This window comes from Budorcas taxicolor, chromosome 10 (assembly GCF_023091745.1).
Source record: "Budorcas taxicolor isolate Tak-1 chromosome 10, Takin1.1, whole genome shotgun sequence".
In the NCBI taxonomy this organism is placed as follows: Eukaryota; Metazoa; Chordata; class Mammalia; order Artiodactyla; family Bovidae; genus Budorcas; species Budorcas taxicolor.
Window position 1 is genome coordinate 82,241,221 of NC_068919.1, and position 18,504 is coordinate 82,259,724.

Sequence of the window (18,504 nt, forward strand, 5' to 3'; positions counted from 1 at the left end):
AGAGCAAACACGATCTCGATGAAGCTCCGTGAGGAGCATTTATTGACATCCCTTCTTCCCAAAAGTGGTGTTGGTTCAGTGGTTCTCCAAGGTCTGTTAACAAAGTGTTTGGAATGAGAAAGCACCAGACACCTTCCAAGCATTTGAAGTGTACACCTGGGAGAACTTAGAGAGATGTTTTCAGGGCCAGCTGAAGGAGAAAAATCTCCTAAGCTCCTGAGATTTTTAGAATCTATATGAGAGAACGCCCAGCCTTCCAAACCAAAACATTCCTAAGTTGCCTGTTATTTTTCTGTAAAGACTCTAAAGGGTCATGCATTCTGATTTTTTGTTTCCAGTAGTAGAAATAGAGATGGACTTGTTTTGATCCATCCATGCTCCTTGTGATCTTGAGATAACACCACTTGGGGTAACCAGACGAGGCTGAGGTTGAGGAAATGACCCACAGCTCTAGAGCGGTAGCAACTCTCAGAATACTTGAGGCTGGAACTCAAGAATGTGGTTTTCACAGCCCAGTATTCTAATCAAACAAAATTAACCAGTCAGCCAATATGTCTTGCAATTTGATAGCCATTTTCTGGATCTAATATACATAAAGTGCGTGATTTCTTTGAAAGAAGGTCTACGTGAATATTTCATCTTCTGAATACTGTAAACTATAAAACCCAATGAAAGGCTAGTGCAGTAGCAATAATGGTCCTGGGAAATACATGAAGAAAGACCATCCACATCATGGGAAAATGAGGGCGCGAAGCTGGGCAGTCCTTGGACCAGGGATGTGAGGCCAGCTGCCATTCAGGACTAACCAGTGACAGGAAATGTTGATCCAGATCGTTCATTATCTTGGTCGGCTAACTTATCAAGATTGAATCTGGGTCCAACATTTCTCCCATGCAGTGCTCTTTCTTTTCTTGGTAAAGGAGGAACATTTGGAGAAAGCAAATTGTTCTTTCTAAGACTCCTATATCATGATATGGAAGGATTGACTGTGGAAGGCCACAGAGGCCCCCTTTGACATGGGATCCTAGAAAGGAGTTCAGTATGGTTCATAGAAGCTGCTGGAGCCATGCTAGTTTGAGTGCAGAGGAGCCTTACGATCCCCAGCAGAGGCTTTGTTTTTCACATGGCTCCTTTTAGTGGAAGCTTCATTCTGAGTCATGCAGAACTTGAGTAGCAAGTAGCAGATAGGGGTTATGCTGTGCCAAAGCACTGTGTACTGTGGCCACCCGGAGCCACAGAGCTTACATAAAGGCCTGCTTTTTGATAGGGCCAGCCCAAGTTCAGAAGCGAATATCACTCAAAGTCCACGGCATGGTGCAGCCAGCCCATAGTGCGTCTTTATCCAGAGCGGAAAACAGGATCCTTCTGATGGGCCCAACCCCACAGATGCCCAGCTGGCCAAGCAAAGTGCAGCTGGATTTCAGCCCCTTCTTAACCCTCATCTGCCCTTGTACAATAGATGACTCACCCCATCATACAGGGTGGCTCTGCTCACAGGAGCCCTGGGCCCAGGAAGAGCTGTGACACATAGCAGGTTCTTAAAGTGAGGGGGTGGGGGTGGGGGGCTCAGACATGACCTCAGATCAGATGAACAGAGCCTCTTTCCCCCAGCTCTGTGCACTGGGAAGCGTCCTTTCACAGTGGCTATAAAATATGGAAGCCACAATAGGAAGCTTCTGTAGATTGTGTTTGCATTGCCTTCCATCTCCCCTTCAGACTCTCTGGTTGGAGGTCCCAGGCATTGCTGCCTGGAGAGAGGAGGGTCTTCTCTAACTGAAGACCACTTCCTACTGCCCAGGACCAAGCAGCCTGCCATCTCCCTGGTTTTGCAGTCAACAGATGGCCTCGAGGGTGTGAAGGGGGCCAGAGGGGAAAGGCTGTCCATTCCATTACTCCCTCTTGGGCGTGCTCACGCCCTTGGGGTCTACTGCAAAGTAAGGGCCAGCTCTGACACAGAGGGCAGAAGGATGTGTGGGAGGAAGGCAAGAAGTAGCAAGGGCCATTAGCCAGGACTCAGCAGCAGCAACTGGATTATCCCTCTTCGGGTGGCGGCCAAAGCCATCTGGTGAGAACTCCAGAGGAGGAACTCTGAGGAGGAGAAGACAGAAAAAGTCCTCCGCATCTTTGTACAAGGGACAGCACTTAACTTAGGAGAAGTGGCAGCCCCAAGGGATGGTGGCATCAGCCTCCCTGGACACCTTTGCCTGAGCACTCAGTCAAAGCCCCAACTGTCCTCTTGAGAGCCTCATCGGCTGTAGCCTCAGGCTCCTGAGATGGACAAAGGAACAGCTGTTGCTGGAGGCCTCGGAGGAGAGCAGAGATGAGAACCAGGTGTTCATCCTTCTCCTAAGAAAACATCCCAGTTGGTCTTTGCCAAGGTGCTCCTAGGAATTGAAACAGCAAGGGCTGGGAGCTGAGGGAGCCTTGGCATGCACCAAGCGGCATCTCCATGACAAGCATTTCAGTCCTGCCTGCCAAGGAATGCAACGGGGAAGTCAGAAGGAGACCAGGAAGCCCTAGGAGCCAGCTGTCACCCGCCTTCCTTCTCCCTGTCCCCCCGCCACCCCCACCCCAGACGCCAAGGAAAAGCTCTTGAGAGTAACCTCCCCCCACCTCCTGGGCAGCTCTGCACGCAGAAACCCCCAGCCCCAGGCCCAGGTGTTGAACCGGAAGTGGAAGGCTGAGGCCCCCCAGGCAAGGCAGAGGGCAGGCAGCCAGGGTGATCAGCCCACCCCCTCCACCCACACAAACACACAGCAGCTCCTTCTCCCCGCCTGGAGGCTGTTTCCCCTCCCCCTCAGCCTGTCAGGGCAGAGCCTTGGGCTCCGCTGAAGTGAGCTCTCAAACACCTAGACAGCAGAGCCCCTAGAGGGCCTTGACCTCAGTCAAACAGATCCTTTCAGCAAGGAACAGTTGGCTAAAAATCTTTAGAGTTGCTTTTGATTTCACACAGTCCTTGGGCCCCGTTGGGATGTCAGGGTCACAGGCTATATAGCGCCAGCCTGCTCCCTTCGGATCTCAGAGCCCTCTGATTGAGCAGCTGTGAGACCCGGGTCTGCCTAGAGATGGAGGTGAATTTCACAGCCATGCTTGGGAGGGAAGCATGAACTGGTCTCTCCTGGGAAGTGAGGACTTCCCCTAGGACTCTGGGAAACTCCTCAGAGCCCTGCCCAGGTTGACTCCTGCTTCCAGCCTCAGCCTGCTACCAGTGTGACGTCAGGCCCATTGCTAGCCCTCTCTGAGCCCTGGTTTTGTCCTGTGTACAATGGCATGGACTGAATCATCTCTAAGGCCCTTTGCAGCTGGGACGTTCTATGGGTCTGTGCTTCTCTCTGTCCTGAGATTTTCGAGTTGTGCTAATCATCCCTCAGAATGAGAGAGGAGCCTGCCCGAAAAGTGGCTGCCCACCCTGGAGGCTGAGAATTAAAGCAAGGAGAGAACTGAGTTGGGTGTCCATTTAAAATCCTTTGACAAGCATTTGAGGATCAACACTGGCAGAACTGAGTGCCACAGCCCCCTGACCCCACAGGCCCCATCCCTCCATCGTTTGGGGCTCATTCTGCACTGTGACCCCTGGAGGGCAGGGAAAGAGAGGTCACAAACAGCAGGTTAAGCACTGCACACCCTGTCAACCACGCCAGTGCTGCAGTGCCCACCCTTCTGGGACGGATGCCCAGCTGGGTGTATGTTGGGAGGTGGGGTGAGGTCAGCTGGGCAGAAAGGTGGGCCCTGTGCAGGTACTGCAAAGTCACCATGGGCATGGGGCAAGGGCATGGGAAAAAATGAAGTGTGAGCATCTGAGGACCTCAGCATCACACTGCCTCCCTCCTGCTACCACCCTTTCTGGGTCCCTGGAGACCTCTGGGCTGGCTCACCACTGTCCTGTCGGAGATGCCCAAAAAGAGATCACAAGAGGGCATGTCATCCTGGTCACAGTCAGCGGAAGGTTAAGTCTCCTCCAGTCTCTATTACTCTCTCTCCATCTTGGGTCCAAGTGAAATTTGAAAAGCATGTTTACTCTTTTAGTTTTGAAGCTAGAAAAGGAAAATGTAAAAGTCTGATTTTTGCAAACCAACAATAATATGTCAAGATGGCTGAATCAGTTTGGCTGGCAGGATACAGAGGCGACAAAGAGATAAAATGGTTCTCCATGAGGGCCCTGGACAAGGTCTTTCTGAAAGCCTGAGGAAGGGGGAAATTTTTATTTATCCAAAAGGTCAGAGGTGGTCATTTTTGAGAAACCCAGCCCTATGCCCGGCCACTCCTCTGGAAAGGAGGAGCCCCCAGCTATTGTAGCTGATGGTTCATCTGTCAACCAAAAGCAGCCAAAAACCCTCTCCCTGCGGAGTGCCCACTCAAGCAAAAGTGCACCAGTGACTCAGCCCCCGGACACAGGGGAGAGCTCGGCACTGCAAAACTGCTCCTTCCTCCTCCCTCTCCCCTACCCGGCCAGCTCCTGTCTTCCCCAGACCCCAATGTGCTGAGCAGTCAAGTGAAAGACTCCTGTGAGGCAGAAAGGCACAGCTGTGTGTTTACAGCCACTGATTCCAATCCAAATCGCAGCCCTGCCAGTCTCCCGCAAGGCAAGCTGGGGGCAAGCCGGGGATGGATGCGCCAGGCAGGAAGCTATTTTGGGAGCTGACCTGCAGCCCTTTGCTGTAGCAGAGCCTTCCTCCCACCTCCTCCTCCACCCCACCAACTCAGGAAAGACGTCCTTCTAGAAGGAGCTCCCACTTGAGAAGCGGCTGATGGGGTTGTGGGATTTCAGTCTGTTCCTTGTCACTTGTGAAGTCAGATTTCTGGCACCTGTCCCCAGGCAGCCACGCGAGGATGGCCCAGGGTTCCCATCTGTCCAATGAGAAGGCAGAGGGTGAAGGTGACCGATGGCAGGGCGCTTGGTGAGATGAGCAGCAGGGAGAACAGGCCTGAGTGGGGTACAGGATGCCCGTTTCTGCCCAGGACAGAATCTGCATTGGACCTGCCAGGGGAGATGTGGCATCACCCAAGGGGCAGGAGAGAAACCTCCAGGCGCTAGCCAGGCTTTGGAATAGCAGGAACCTAGAAAGCGGACCAGACTGCCAATGTCAAGGTCAGGGAGAAGAGACCCAACTCTGCTTGTGTCCAAACTGGAGGGTTGGAAGTCAAAGTGCTCAAGGTCTGAGGACTTCAAAGGCTGAGAAATAAGATGGCCATGGCATTCCTCCAAAATGAGCTCCTGGTGAAAAGCAACATAGGAGTCTTCCTGTTTGTAAGCAGCAAATGAGCACTTTGGTTCTAACCGAGTTTGGGAAGCACGGTATTCTGGAAGAAAGGCAGGATACAAATCCGTAGGAAGGAACAATTGCTAAAACGTTGCTATGAAGCAGAATGCTAAGTGGGACACCACAGGGGAGCTGGAAAGAGCTTGGAACAGTGGGATCTTCAGTCCAGTGATATTACCCGAAGGCCTAGGAGAGAAAGACCCTAGAGTGTTTGTTTTGGGGCTCCCCCATGGAAGGGATGGTGGCATGGGGTGGAGAGTGTATAGCTACCCCGGCAGTGCCAGCATCCAAATGGCTGGTGAATTCACAGATCTATGTCCATGGGACATGCAGTTTCTGACTGTGGCCACAAGGGTCCAGCCACAGCCCTGTCTAGTCCAACATCCTTTTTGATGACTCAGATGAAGAGACAAACATGCCAGTCATATTCAAAGATGCACATCCTAAAAGGTATTGCTCATTTGACAGGTAGTATGGTCTGCCATGTTAAGACCATCTCCTTCAGGTGGAATGATGGGTCCAAACAACCAGGGATAATTTAACCACATAAAATTTATGTTAAAAAGAAATTCAGTCTCACAACTACAGGATGACATTCCTAGCCTTCGCTGTAATTCAAGTTTTAAAAACTCTGGGGGTTCTAGTTGACTGCAAGCTTGATACAAGTAAAAGTGGGAGGCAATCACTTTTTTTTTAAAGTATCTTTAGGTTGTAATAAAAGTGGAACGGTCAGAAGTGCTCCATTGCTTTCAGTGTTGCTCTAGACTGTGTTGAATCTTGTTTCCAAGCGCTCTTATTTTATCAGGAACTTCAATAAACTAGAGACAATTTAGAAAAGAATAGCTGAGGACTCTGGAAGCCCAGTGAGATGAAACTGAAGTATATACACACATCCTGCCCTGGCACCAGTGGTAAAGAGAAATGCAGGGGATGTCAGAGGTGCGGATTCGAGCCCTGGGTGGGGAAGATCCCCTGGAGGAGGGCACAGCAACTCATTCCAGTGCTCTTGCCTGAGAAATCCTGTGGACAGAGGAACCTGGTGGGCTAGAGTCACAAAGAGTCAGACACGACTGAAGCGACTTAGTGTGCATGCAAGGAGATCCAGAAACCATCAGGAACTCTATGTGTGTTTGTCACCCAGAGTGAGTGGGCAGTTCTGGATTGTCCCAGACAAAGCTAGAACAAATGGATAGAAGACATGGGCAGGGTCACTCTACTAAGAATATTCTAACAGTATCAACTTCCCAGGGGTAAAATATGTCACCTCAAGGAACAGGGAGCTCCCTGGAAACATTCAGACGTTGGATGGCCAGGGATATCGTAGAGCAGGTTCTATGCTGGATTCCACCCGCCTCCTCCAAGAGAACCCTCAGGTGCATTGAATATTTGTGAAACATTGCATGTTATCATAGGTTTATAAATAAACTATGGGAAAGGAGAACAGATCAAATGGAGTGTGTTTGCTGAGACTGGAGAAGAAGGATCCAGAGGAGTCAGGTGAAACGCTGGACTGGAAGAAACACAAGCTGGAATCAAGATTGCTGGGAGAAATATCAATAACCTCAGATATGCAGATGACACCACCCTTATGGCAGAAAGTGAAGAGGAGCTAAAAACCCTCTTGATGAAAGTGAAAGTGGAGAGTGAAAAAGTTGGCTTAAAGCTCAACATTCAGAAAATGAAGATCATGGCATCCAGTCCCATCACTTCATGGGAAATAGATGGGGAAACAGTGGAAACAGTGTCAGACTTTATTTTTTTGGGCTCCAGAATCACTGCAGATGGTGACTGCAGCCATGAAATTAAAAGACGCTTACTCCTTGGAAGAAAAGTTATGACCAACCTAGATAGCATATTCAAAAGCAGAGATATTACTTTGCCGACTAAGGTCCGTCTAGTCAAGGCTATGGTTTTTCCAGTAGTCATGTATGGATGTGAGAGCTGGACTGTGAAGAAGGCTGAGCACCGAAGAATTGATGCTTTTGAACAGTGGTGTTGGAGAAGACTCTTGAGAGTCCCTTGGACTGCAAGGAGATCCAACCAATCCATTCTGAAGGAGATCAGCCCTGGGATTTCTTTGGAAGGAAGGATGCTAAAGCTGAAACTCCAGTACTTTGGACACCTCATGCGAAGAGTTGACTCATTGGAAAAGACTCTGATGCTGGGAGGGATTGGGGGCAGGAGGAGAAGGGGATGACAGAGGATGAGATGGCTGGATGGCATCACTGACTCAATGGACGTGAGTCTAAGTGAACTCCGGGAGTTGGTGATGAACAGGGAGGCCTGGCGTGCTGCGATTCATGGGGTCGCAAAGAGTCGAACAGGACTGAGCGACTGAACGGAACTGAACTGAACTGAAGGAAAAAATAAAGCTAGATTATGATAAAGTCAGAGCAAGACCACTATCAAGAAGAGGAATTGCTGCCCTTCAAGCAATTGCAACTCAAGCAATTGCAATTCAAGCAAGGCAAAGTCATCCTTGCCTTTTGTTTTTGGTTATTTAAGCCGATCACTGCTTCTGCAACTGAGCACTGGGCAACAAGGCTCTCTCCCCAAATGCCTGGGAGGGGATTAGTGAGCGGAGGACACTCGTACCCATGGGCTCAGGGAGGCTGAGCACAGCCGGTGGGTTCCCTGGCTCTGCACTGGAGAAAGCTTGGCCTGACATCATTCCTATCCAGAAACGGTGTTTTGTTGAGAGCAGAAAAGATGATTGAGCGGCTTGCTGGTTCCAGGTGGACATTGGCACCAACTTTCTCAGCTGGGCCAAGAGCAGAACACGCTCCCTGAGACCTTAGAGCAAGGGGAAATTATGCTCATGGGCCCCCTCCTCCTGGGCCCTGCCATAAAGACTCATCTTCAGCCCAACTCAGGGGAAGGGACGAGCTATCCTGCCACATTCTTTCCCGCTGTCCTGAGGACCAACCTGATTGCAAATGACACTCCCTCCTCTCCCAGGCTTTGCCAGGGCTGCTTTCACCTCATCATGGAATTGTATAATTATGGTGATTACAGCTTATGGCTTTTTCCTCTCCTCATCTTTTGCTTTCAAATTCTTTGAGGCCTCTCATTAAATATGGCGATCCTGATAAAGGCAGCAAAGTTTTAATAAGATGCATTTTGAAGCTAAAGAAAGCCCAGTCAGAGTTGATTGTTACTATGTCCCCTCATGCTGCTGGTGCTGCTAAGTCACTTCAGCCGTGTCCGACTCTGAGCGACCCCATAGACGGCAGCCCACCAGGCTCCCCCGTCCCTGGGATTCTCCAGGCAAGAACACTGGAGTGGGTTGCCATTTCCTTCTCCAATGCATGCACGCAGGCTAAGTCGCTTCAGTCGTGTCCGACTCCATGCGGCCCTATGAACAGCAGCCCTCCAGGCTCCTCTGTCCACAGGATTCTCCAGGCAAGAATGCTGGAGTGGGTTGCCATTTCCTTCTCCCGTGTCCCCTCATAACAGGCCTTTAAAATTCTGTGGTGGGTGATTAACCCTGAATATCAGAGGTAGGGGAGAGAGAGATGGAGATCCAGACTGGGGAGTGTGACTGTGCTTTTTCACAGAGTTGGAGAATGGTTTTACTCCCTGCCCCCTGGCCTTTCTCATTTACACCAAGAGCATGGTGCATCTGAATCCCCACACCTAATGGAAAAAGACGACTGTCAAGTAAGGATAAAGGGCCTGGCGTTTACATCATAGCAGGTTCAGTTGGGAAATACACATGGAGCAGTTGACACAAAACTCAATCACACCTTAGGAGCTGCAGCAAAAGTAAAGAGGAACTGCTGGTGGATTCTCTGTCCTCGACAATGCTGGAAGGTTCTAAATATGTAAAGGACCCAACCATTAGCATTTGAGAGTGGTCACCATCCTGTGGTCATATCCTCAAGGATGGTTTCCTTGGTAATGACAGCTTCAGAGCCTATCATTTGCTGGCCTTCAATCACAGCTTTGCTGAACTGTTTCTAGATGTGCAGGATGTTAGGAGAAGGATCACCAGGAAGGCATGTGGCGAGGGTGGGGGAGTGACAGGGTGGCCGCCAGAGTCCCCAGCTTGCCCTTCAAGAGCTTTGTGCAGGCGTGATATCTGAGTCCCCTTTATTTCCAGCCTCCCCAGGACTGCGTGGAGAACTACCCAGCAAGGTGCAACTTGCCTTGGCAGGAGTCTCTTTTGAGAGGCTCCAGCTGTCCCCTGGGAGCTGACTGCCCTGAACCATCGCACAGCTCTTTAGCCAGCTGGCAGTTGGCTATCTGAGTAGCACCAGCCATCTGGGGTTAAATGCTGTTGAAAACCTAGCAGTGATATTTCCCCCAACTGCATTCTCATCCCCTACTGAAGATGACCTACTAGCTCTGCCCCCAAGAACAACGTCCCTTTAGTGCCCCAGAATGTAGAGAGTGGGCTCGAGCTGGGGGTTGGGCAGCCCCAGTTGAATTCTGTTTCTCCACCTGGAGTTGGGATAAGACCCCAGGCAAGTTGCTCACTTGCCCAAGGGGTACAATGACGTCTACTGCCTGGGGTGGACGTTGGCACTGAATGAGGGCATGGCAAAAACAGCTGCCGTGTCTTGGGTGCTCACAGTGTCACAGTGTTGGCATCCGTGTTGTGCAGATCTTGGCCTGAGAAGGACTTAGGTTCTCCTCCAGCTCCACCACTTAACTCTGTGACTCAGGCAGCACCTCCAAGCCGAGGTTTCTGCACCTTGTAAAAAGGAGATAAGAGGAAATGATTAAGGACTTTCCTGGTGGTTCAGTGGTTAAGGCTCAGCCTTCCAATGCAGGGGGTGTGGGTTTGATCCCTAGTTAGAGAACTAAGGTCCCACATGCTATATAGGCAGTGGCCAAATTAAAAAAAAAAAAAAAAGTAAGTGATTAGGAGGGAAAAAATACATAAGATGCTTAGCATAGTGTTTGCAGTATATAAGCTCAAGCATAACTCTTTGTACTGTTATTATATTCTATTATGATGATGTTACCTGCAGCCCACGCTTAGCTCTTATTCTTTATCTGATTTCCAACAGTGTTCTGCAAAGTAGGTATTACTGTATTTATTTAGCAGTTGAGGATGGGGACACAGATACCTCAAATACGACAGTGTGTGCAAAGCACATTCATTTATTACAGCAACCAGCTCATGACCCTACTCAATGAATGGTAGCTATTATTACTGTCTTATTTTTAAAGTCAACTCAGAGAGCTGGTTTCTCTGCTTTCCCTCAGAACGGAGGGACTGTGGTACCAAGCAGACTGGCTTCTGCCCTGTGGTCTATTTCCCACTGCCCCTTTGCTCTTCCCAGGAAGCTGTAGGACCTGGGGGCTTGCAGCAGCATAGTGCCAAGACATGGGGAGGGCCACCAGGGAAGCACTGCCTATGTTGCCAGGATCTGGCATTTGCTCCCATCCCCCGAGGTGCAGGACCCTAAGAAGCCTCCTGCTTCCAGACCCAGATCAAAGCTAGTTCTCCCCTAGCAGAGCGTGAACTCCAGTTCTCCAGAGGTAGCGCCCTACATGGCAGAGCCTCATTCCCAGAAACTCTCATCTCGCCGCTGGCTGCCTGGCTGGAGCCGCCCTGAGCAGCGCAGCCTCCCCAAGTCCGGTTGTTTCCTCTGCCAGATAAACAGAGGCTTCTCTTTTTTAAGTGCTACACTACAAAGAGGGGTTGGAGGAGGAGTTACGACCAAGTGGCTTTGAAATCCAGGGATGCCTTGAAATCCCTCGTAAACCAGCCCCCTGGGGTGCACACTCCCCCCTGCTTGTAGTATCGACAGAAACAGAAGCACAGAAGCCATTTCCTCTGACACAAATAAATGGCTTTGTCCTGAGGAAAATCGGGTTTATAGATGTCTCTTAAGGTAAATGCTTTAGATGGGCATCTTAGGAGTCTGAGGTAAAGCTCTACAGCCAAACACGTGGTTGCTTATGAACCTTGCACAAGACGCTCTTTTAAGTGCCTGTGGTGTAAACGCGCACATGGATGTGTGCACGGCTGCGTACACCGGTGCATGTGCTACCTGCCCGCTGCACGCTTCCGTGTCCAGTGTATGTTGCGTGCGGCACATACGCAGCACACCTGCCTGTGCCTCTGCGCGTGGACCGCCTGCCCGCCGCTGCTGCCGCCGCTGCTGCTGCTGCTGCTGCTGGGTGCACGTCTGGGCAGGGGCTCCCCTAAAGCCACCGGTCTTCACGGTTTCAGCTGGATAAGTTGTTCTTCACTTCCCTTCCTAAAAACACTATTGCCTAGTGCTGCTGGCGCAGAGTCAGAATGGCCGCTGCATTTCACCCCCGAGGCGGCTTCCTTCCAGCAGTGGGTGAGTGATCCCGGCGTCCGCACGCTCTAACCTTCCTTGGAGGCCTTCTGCAACAGAAGGTGCTCCCCAAACCAGAAGAGATGATCTGTGTGTCCATGGCCTCATCTCCACCCACCCCTCCTGTTCTCACGCCCTAGTTCCATGGACAGTCAGCGGCATCCTTTTTTTGATGTTCCCCCCTTTTTTTTTACACTATAGTTTTTTGTTTTGTTTTGTTTTTTCTTCCTGAGAAGCAAGAAGCCAAGGGCTCCAGAAATGGCAGGGAGATGAGTCTGTTGTCCTAGAGGCAATGTTCAAATAATGTCTTTGGGTACTGATCCTGTCACTCCTGAGCCCCTAGCAGAAATGCCCACTACCTTTGAAGATACTTTTAAATCCAACAGCAGTATCCTTAAGCTTAGTAACCCCCTTACAGCTTCCGTTACTCTTAATCTGTGGCCCAGGGCCAAGTCCTGTGGGAAACGGGAAAAATCTCACCTTTCTACCTGCTAGACCACCAAGGGAGAAGAGGGCTAAGGAACCAACCCATTACCTGTCCAGCATTGCAGGGACATGTGAAAAGGGTTCAGAGGGAAGTAAGAAGGTTCCCGGTGGCTAGGAATTCCATCAACCCAGAGATGCCTTGAAAAATGCTGCTTGACCTGTCCCCTGTTACACTTTTTCAGATTAGGAACACCTGTCTGATAAATGCCCACCTAATTGCATTCCTGATAATAGGGAGGAGAGAGAAATGAGTCAGCCCTCTTTGCATATGCTTCTAAATGAACCTGGACATCCCCAGAAAGATGATGCTTTGGGGCAGTGGGAGACAGTCAGCATGTTGACCACCTCTGCCTTCGAAACCCTGCCTTGGCAGCTGCCTTAACCAACAACCCCACCCCATGGATGTGTTCTGCGTGAATGTGTTCACAAGAGATGAGACGTGCCCTTAGGAGGGTGGGGTTGGTGTCCTTGTGGGTCCTGAGAAGAATCAAACACACTGCCCAGCCAGTGACCCTACCTGCTGTCTCGTCCACTAAACTTCAGCAGCGCTCTCCCCTATGGCCATAGTTGGGTCACTTGAACTTCCTAGTTGGGAAAAAAGTAGAATCAAGTTGTTGCCAATAGCAACTGAGCCATGTCCCTGTTCTTGAGTCTTTTGGCCCTTGCCTAACTTGGAGTGAACCAACTCAGAGATGCCAAAGTACATTTAAGGAGGAGGAGGAGAGGAAGAGGCAAGCCCAGAACCAGCTACAGGAAGGCATGCTACTGAGGGGCTTTGTGAACAGAATACTCACCTCTGCTCCACCCCTGCATCCACCAAGAACTTGGGGCAGGCTGCTTATAGAAAGAGCACTGGGGTTATTCAATCAGAGCTAGAGAAAGGAGATAAGAGATCCAGTACTGAAAGAGGGGATTTCTTCTGCCTACAGAGAAAAACGCAGCAGGAAAGTGGAAGTGCACAACTTGGACAGGAGGCTGGGGAGTCTGTGCCTGGGCATTGTGCCACCCGTGTTGGGCACAGCTGCTGAGCCCTTGTCACTCTCGGCATCCCTCGTGCCTGTCCGGTGGCTGATTTGTCCCTGCACAGATGGGGACTGTGGAGGAAGTTCTCCCATCACCCACCAAAATTAACAGGCAGAGGTCGAACTTTGCAAAAGAGCCCCAGAGGCGATGAGCGTGATGAGAGGACAGGAGTCAGGAGCGCCAGGAACAGCAGCCAGGAAGGGCTTCCCCCAACCAGCCTGCTGCAGGGATTTGGTTCTAACTGGAGTGAAGCATCTGCCTGCCCCTCCTTAGGAAAGGTGAACATCACACCTGCCTTTCTCTTCCCGGGACTGTTGCTATGGAGATCCCAGGGGCGTCAGCACCTGTTACACAAGGTCACAAACAGAAGTGGCAGCCTCACTGGCCTGTCGAGCAGCCACCACTTTAAATCCATGAGCACCAAGCAGCAGTGAGCTGTGCCTCAACTTAGTCCAGCAGCCAAAGTCAAAGGGAAGCCCGTCAGGCAGAGCAGAAATGTCCTGGATGCTCTCAAGCTTATGCCCGAGAGCTGAAGCTTCTTTCTCAGTGAGGTTGAGAAAATCACCTTGGTCTGCCCAGAGAGGAGGCCTGGTATGGGCGGGCCTGGAGGAGTCCCTAGTCCTGAGCATTCCCACCTGCCCCCTTCCTTGAGAGTGGTGGTCGTGTACCAAGGAGACGGTGGATGGGCCATCAGGGCCACTGACCAGCTGTATATGCTCAGGCTAGTAGCTCAACCTCATGTGTCCAGCGGGTGTTACAGGGAGACCTAACTGGCAAGGATGCTGTGGACATGGGCGCAGGTGTCTGTCAAAGGCAGAGCATACTTGACACACAACAGCTGCTCGATGTTTGATCAATGGATGGCCATGGGTAACTGTCCTTGACAGCTAACCTGTGCCTCTTGTAAGGGGACCATCCCCATGCTGCTACCATCAAGGTCTGGGTGAGTAGAATAGGAGGGCACTTGAAAAAGGAGGGAGCAATGCCACCCCGTGCAAGAATAAAAAAATTCAAACATAAAGTCCCTGGGAGGTAGGGCATAGAGGTTGGTCCTCTCACATTTAGTTCAGATAGGAGGGCTGGCAACTCATAGTTGCTAAATTTAAAAAAATAAGTTAAAAAATAAAGCACTGCTATTTTCCAATACGGAGTAGAGTGAAGTGTCTGAACCTGCTAATTGTTCCAGGAACATTTTGTGGGCATTGCTCTCAGCATGCGTGACGGCTAGCAGAGTTCACAGACCCACCGTTGACATGAGAAAATGTGACTACTTATTTATATTACCGTACATAAGACGGTGGGCTGTTACAGAAGACTCCATTGTTTTTATTTGACCATATTCCTTACTTTTTAAGTAGGTTTAATGTGCAGTGCTAGTGGTAAAGAACTTGTCTGCCAAAGCAGGAGACGTAAGAAATGAGGTTCGATCCCTGAGTCAGGAAGATCCCCTGGAGGAGGACATGGTGACCCACTCCAGTATACCTGCTGGAGAATCCCATGGACAGAGGAGCCTGGTGGGCTATAGTCCATAGGGTCACAAAGAGTCAGACACGACTGAAGCGACTTAGCATGCATGCACATTGTGTATTAATTCTTTATCCAGTGAGTTTTTTTAAATTAATTCAGTTTCAATCTATCTTTTGATTTGGGGGCTTGTTGTTTTATGTTTGTGGTATCTGATTTTTAAACAGTTGAATGAAGAAAATATTTTAAAACCAAATAAAATGCCCTTCAGATCCTGAGAGAGATCAGAAAGCTTAGCAAGGACCAAGGAGTAACACAGACCCTGGGAGAGGATCTTGTCACAGGGGGCCTGCCCCTCCCCACCCCCTCCCCATCCCCACCCCACTCCCACCCCCTCAAAGAGTGAGAAAGCCAGAAGCAACCTCTCTTCCCCAGATGCTGTTCCAGCCTAGCTCTGCCGTGGATCAGCTGTGGGTAACTGTTGGCTGGTTCCCACTTCATCTGCCCATCTTGCTGGAGGAGGAGAGTCAAAGTGTTTTCAAAGGATTCTCTATAACATATGGGTTTTCCTACAACCCCCTGACAGAGCTTCTCAGCCTTAAACTATCTTGAGCAAATGGCACTCTCGCCCCAATTTTAACCATCATGGAGAAAGGAGATGCCACAGAATTCCTTACACTTCCTTTTGAAATCATCCCTTTCGCTTTGCTCAATAGAGAAGGGGCACCAGGGTGACCAAGCTCCAGGAAAGTCACCTAGGAAGTCGGGCTGGTCTGTGGCCTCTGCCTCCTGATAAACGCAAGCTGAGACCTCTCCTTTCTACCCAGCTCTTAAGTCAGGGGCTGACCACTCTCCCAGTGAGTCCCCTACAGACCTGTGACTCCACACACACTCATCGTTATTGGACTTGAGCATCAACTACTCATAGGTAACTTTCAGTCTCCTTGAAAGGACAGCTTATCTCTGGGGCCTCCCACGTCTTGCCTGCTGAGGTCACCTCATGAGCCCTATTCAGCAAAACACCATTTTTCATTAGCAGGGATGAAAAATGTCTGTATGTCACCACAAGGTGATCGGCTTGGATCGATGGAGACCAGAAATCGTGTTCCAAATTAGCTCTATTGCAAGTTCTAGTTCCTCAAGCAGAGGAATCTGGGTTTCCCCCATTCCGGAGGGGGAAGCTTTGAATTCAGCCAAAAGGCAAGGTTGCTGGGACAGCAACTGAAAAAGAGTAAGGGGTGGGGAAGTTCAAAGCAGAGATGTGATAGATGGATTATTTTTAATCTTTTTTTTTTCTTTTGAGGCATAATTACATGTGGCAAAATCAATAGATCTGAAATGTATGGTTCAATGAATTTGACAAATGTATGTACCAGTGTAACCTACATCCCATCACCCTAGAGAGTTCCCTCATGCCCCTTTTCAGTCAATTATATCCCTCTGCCCTAGAGACAACCGTGGTTGATTTCCATCCCCCTTGTAGCCTGGTTTGGACTTAGTGAACTTGCAATCTGTAACTGTGGTCTTAGGTCATCTGGACAAATCAGCAAGAAAATCTCAGCAGCAGCTCAGATGTCTCCACTTTCTTAGTGCTGCAAAAGGTCCTGCCCCTGAGCTGCCAGTGCTTGGCTCCTCTGCCCCCAGTGTGCCATCTGACCCCCCAGGGCTACCCTCTGAACCACAGCCCTTCTCCCACTCAAAGAGGTTAGCACCTGTCTCCCAGGTAAGTGAGTGGTAAAGCTCTTGGTAATGGTGACAGTGCATGCTTTGTTGATTAATACCGGGACGTGCAATGCACAGAGTCACGGCATGTCAAGCAGCATGTTGATTTTTACCGAAGCACCATACAAAAGGGAGCTCTTCCTTTTGTGCATTTCCTTTTAGAAACAAAGGATTCCATGACTACCTTCTTCCAGGCTTCTAGCCATCAAGATGGCTGCAGAGCTGAAATGATTAGTAAGCGTGGAGGCTGGGAATTGAATGTGTGTAGGTGTTTGTGATCCCAGCCCTGAGCCCGTGGTCCATGAAATTGAAGGATCCCAAATTCTATTGGATTAAACTTAGCCAAATGTCTCGAAGGTGAAAAGCGCTTTGTCTGAATGCAAAGCTTTGGTGTCTCTGGAATGTACCTTCTGCAGCTCAGTTCTTAATCACTGTATATTTTTTCACTTGGACAAAGGCTGCCAGCTAATAGCATTTTCAACCACCTTCAGCTGCTTCACTCAACTACGCCAAGGCCTCAGGCTGAGCTGGTAGCAGTTTCCTGGCACCGTGATCCATTCCCAACTGACCAGCATTGAGGAACAGCACACATTCACACCCTGAAAAAACGCCTTCCCCCTGTAACTATGCAAGATGCCAGGCAAAGGCAGAATTACTACTCCCCTCCCTAAGTGTCTCCTGCAAACCCATCCAAGTTGGAGGATGGGGGTGAAGAGGAGGGAGAAAAGAGCCCTAGATGGTGCAGGGCAGGAACTCTCCTCTCTCTCTGGGCAGAGAAGGTCGCTAGGAGCTCCCAGCAAGCCCATAGCAGCACAGACCTTGAAGCAGCTCATCTCTGAACACCTCTGCTGTCAGATTTCACTTTGATCCCTGAAAATTATAAGAACCTCAGCTCTTCAGAAGAGAGGCAGCTGCTGAGCCAGGGTGATTGCAGGATTTCTTTCCCCCAAGCCGGAGGGCAGGCATGTAGCCTTGCCTGCGTCCTGCATGAGTAACCACCTTCCAGCCTCACCCGCGAGGTCACTGCCTAGTGAACAGATTTCGGTTGGGCTGGGCTGCCCCTGGGCTGACCTGAACGCTCACGACCTCCTTTAGCAGCAGAACTGGCATTTGGTAAATGCGCAAGTGCAAGAGCGGGCAAGGGAGGCAAAAAAATGCCAAGGAGCACCACCTGGATGGCTAGAGGTTGGGAACATTCTCCAGGCTGGTCAGCTGCACCCCACTCCTCACCCGTGAAGCCCCGAGCCCTGGAAACAGCTGGGGGAGAGAAGGGGAAGGATGGATGGGCTGGCCATAGGTCTTTGGAGTCAGAGCTGTGTGAGCTCCAGGACTTAGGCAGGAAGAGATTAATTAGCGCCTCCCAGCCCAGCCAGCAATATAGAAGAGGGAGGTGTGGAGGGTAGGGATCCTCAGGGCTAAATTCACCTCAAACAGACAGACATACAGTCATCCAGAAATAGAATCTCTAACCTCTCTCAGCCACAGCCCCCTTTCCAGCCAAAATGACCTCACTAATGAGAATGAAGCTGTAATGAGGGTTCAGATGCCTGGTAAACCTCACCTTCTTTGTCTCTGGGCTTTTACCATACCCACTGGCAACAGACTGTTATAATTTAGAAGCTTTAGTGATTCCTTTTGTTCACAGCCACCAGCTAAATCAGAGTTGTGAAGGCCATTGTATGGCAGACCTGCAACATATATATTTGGGTACTCAATATGTAATGTGTGGCCCTGTTGGAGGAGGGATGGAAAGTGAAGGGAGGAGCTGGTATTTGGTGTGTGGATTCCACAGCAGTAAGCAGTACCGAAGAGGAAAGTGACCTTCCTTGGTGCGTTTCCTGTGAGCAAGGATAGACAAGGGTGAAAGGGACTAGGGGAGTTTTGGTAGAGGCCCCCAGACTGGAGACCTCTGGACTGATCAGTCCCTATTCCCATGTGCTTCCTGTCTTCAGGGGAGCTTCCCCGATGGCTCAGCAGTTAAGAACCCACCTGCAATGCAGGAGACATGGTTTCGATCCCTGGGTCAGGAAGATCCCCTGGAGGAGAAAATAGCAACCTGCTCCAATATTCTTGCCTGGAAAATCCCATGAACCAGAGGAGCCTGGCGGGCTAGAGTCCATGGGGTCGCACAGAGTCAGACGTGACTGAGTGACTGAGCAAACACACACGCACCTGCCTTCAGGCCTGCACAGAGAAGGCACAGCCCCAGGTGACCACCTGGATGACAAATGCCTCCAACTCCGTGTAAG

The 18,504-nt window shown here is 50.3% G+C and overlaps 1 protein-coding gene across 1 annotated transcript in view; it reads left to right on the forward strand.

Moving 5' to 3' along the window:
• RGS6 (regulator of G protein signaling 6) overlaps positions 1–18,504 on the forward strand; it is a 606,577-nt gene that overhangs the window by 585,711 nt on the left and 2,362 nt on the right. The window contains exon 18 of the mRNA XM_052647235.1: positions 11,497–11,563. Coding sequence (XP_052503195.1) covers positions 11,497–11,563 — 67 coding nt within the window. The remainder of the gene's footprint in view (positions 1–11,496; positions 11,564–18,504) is intronic.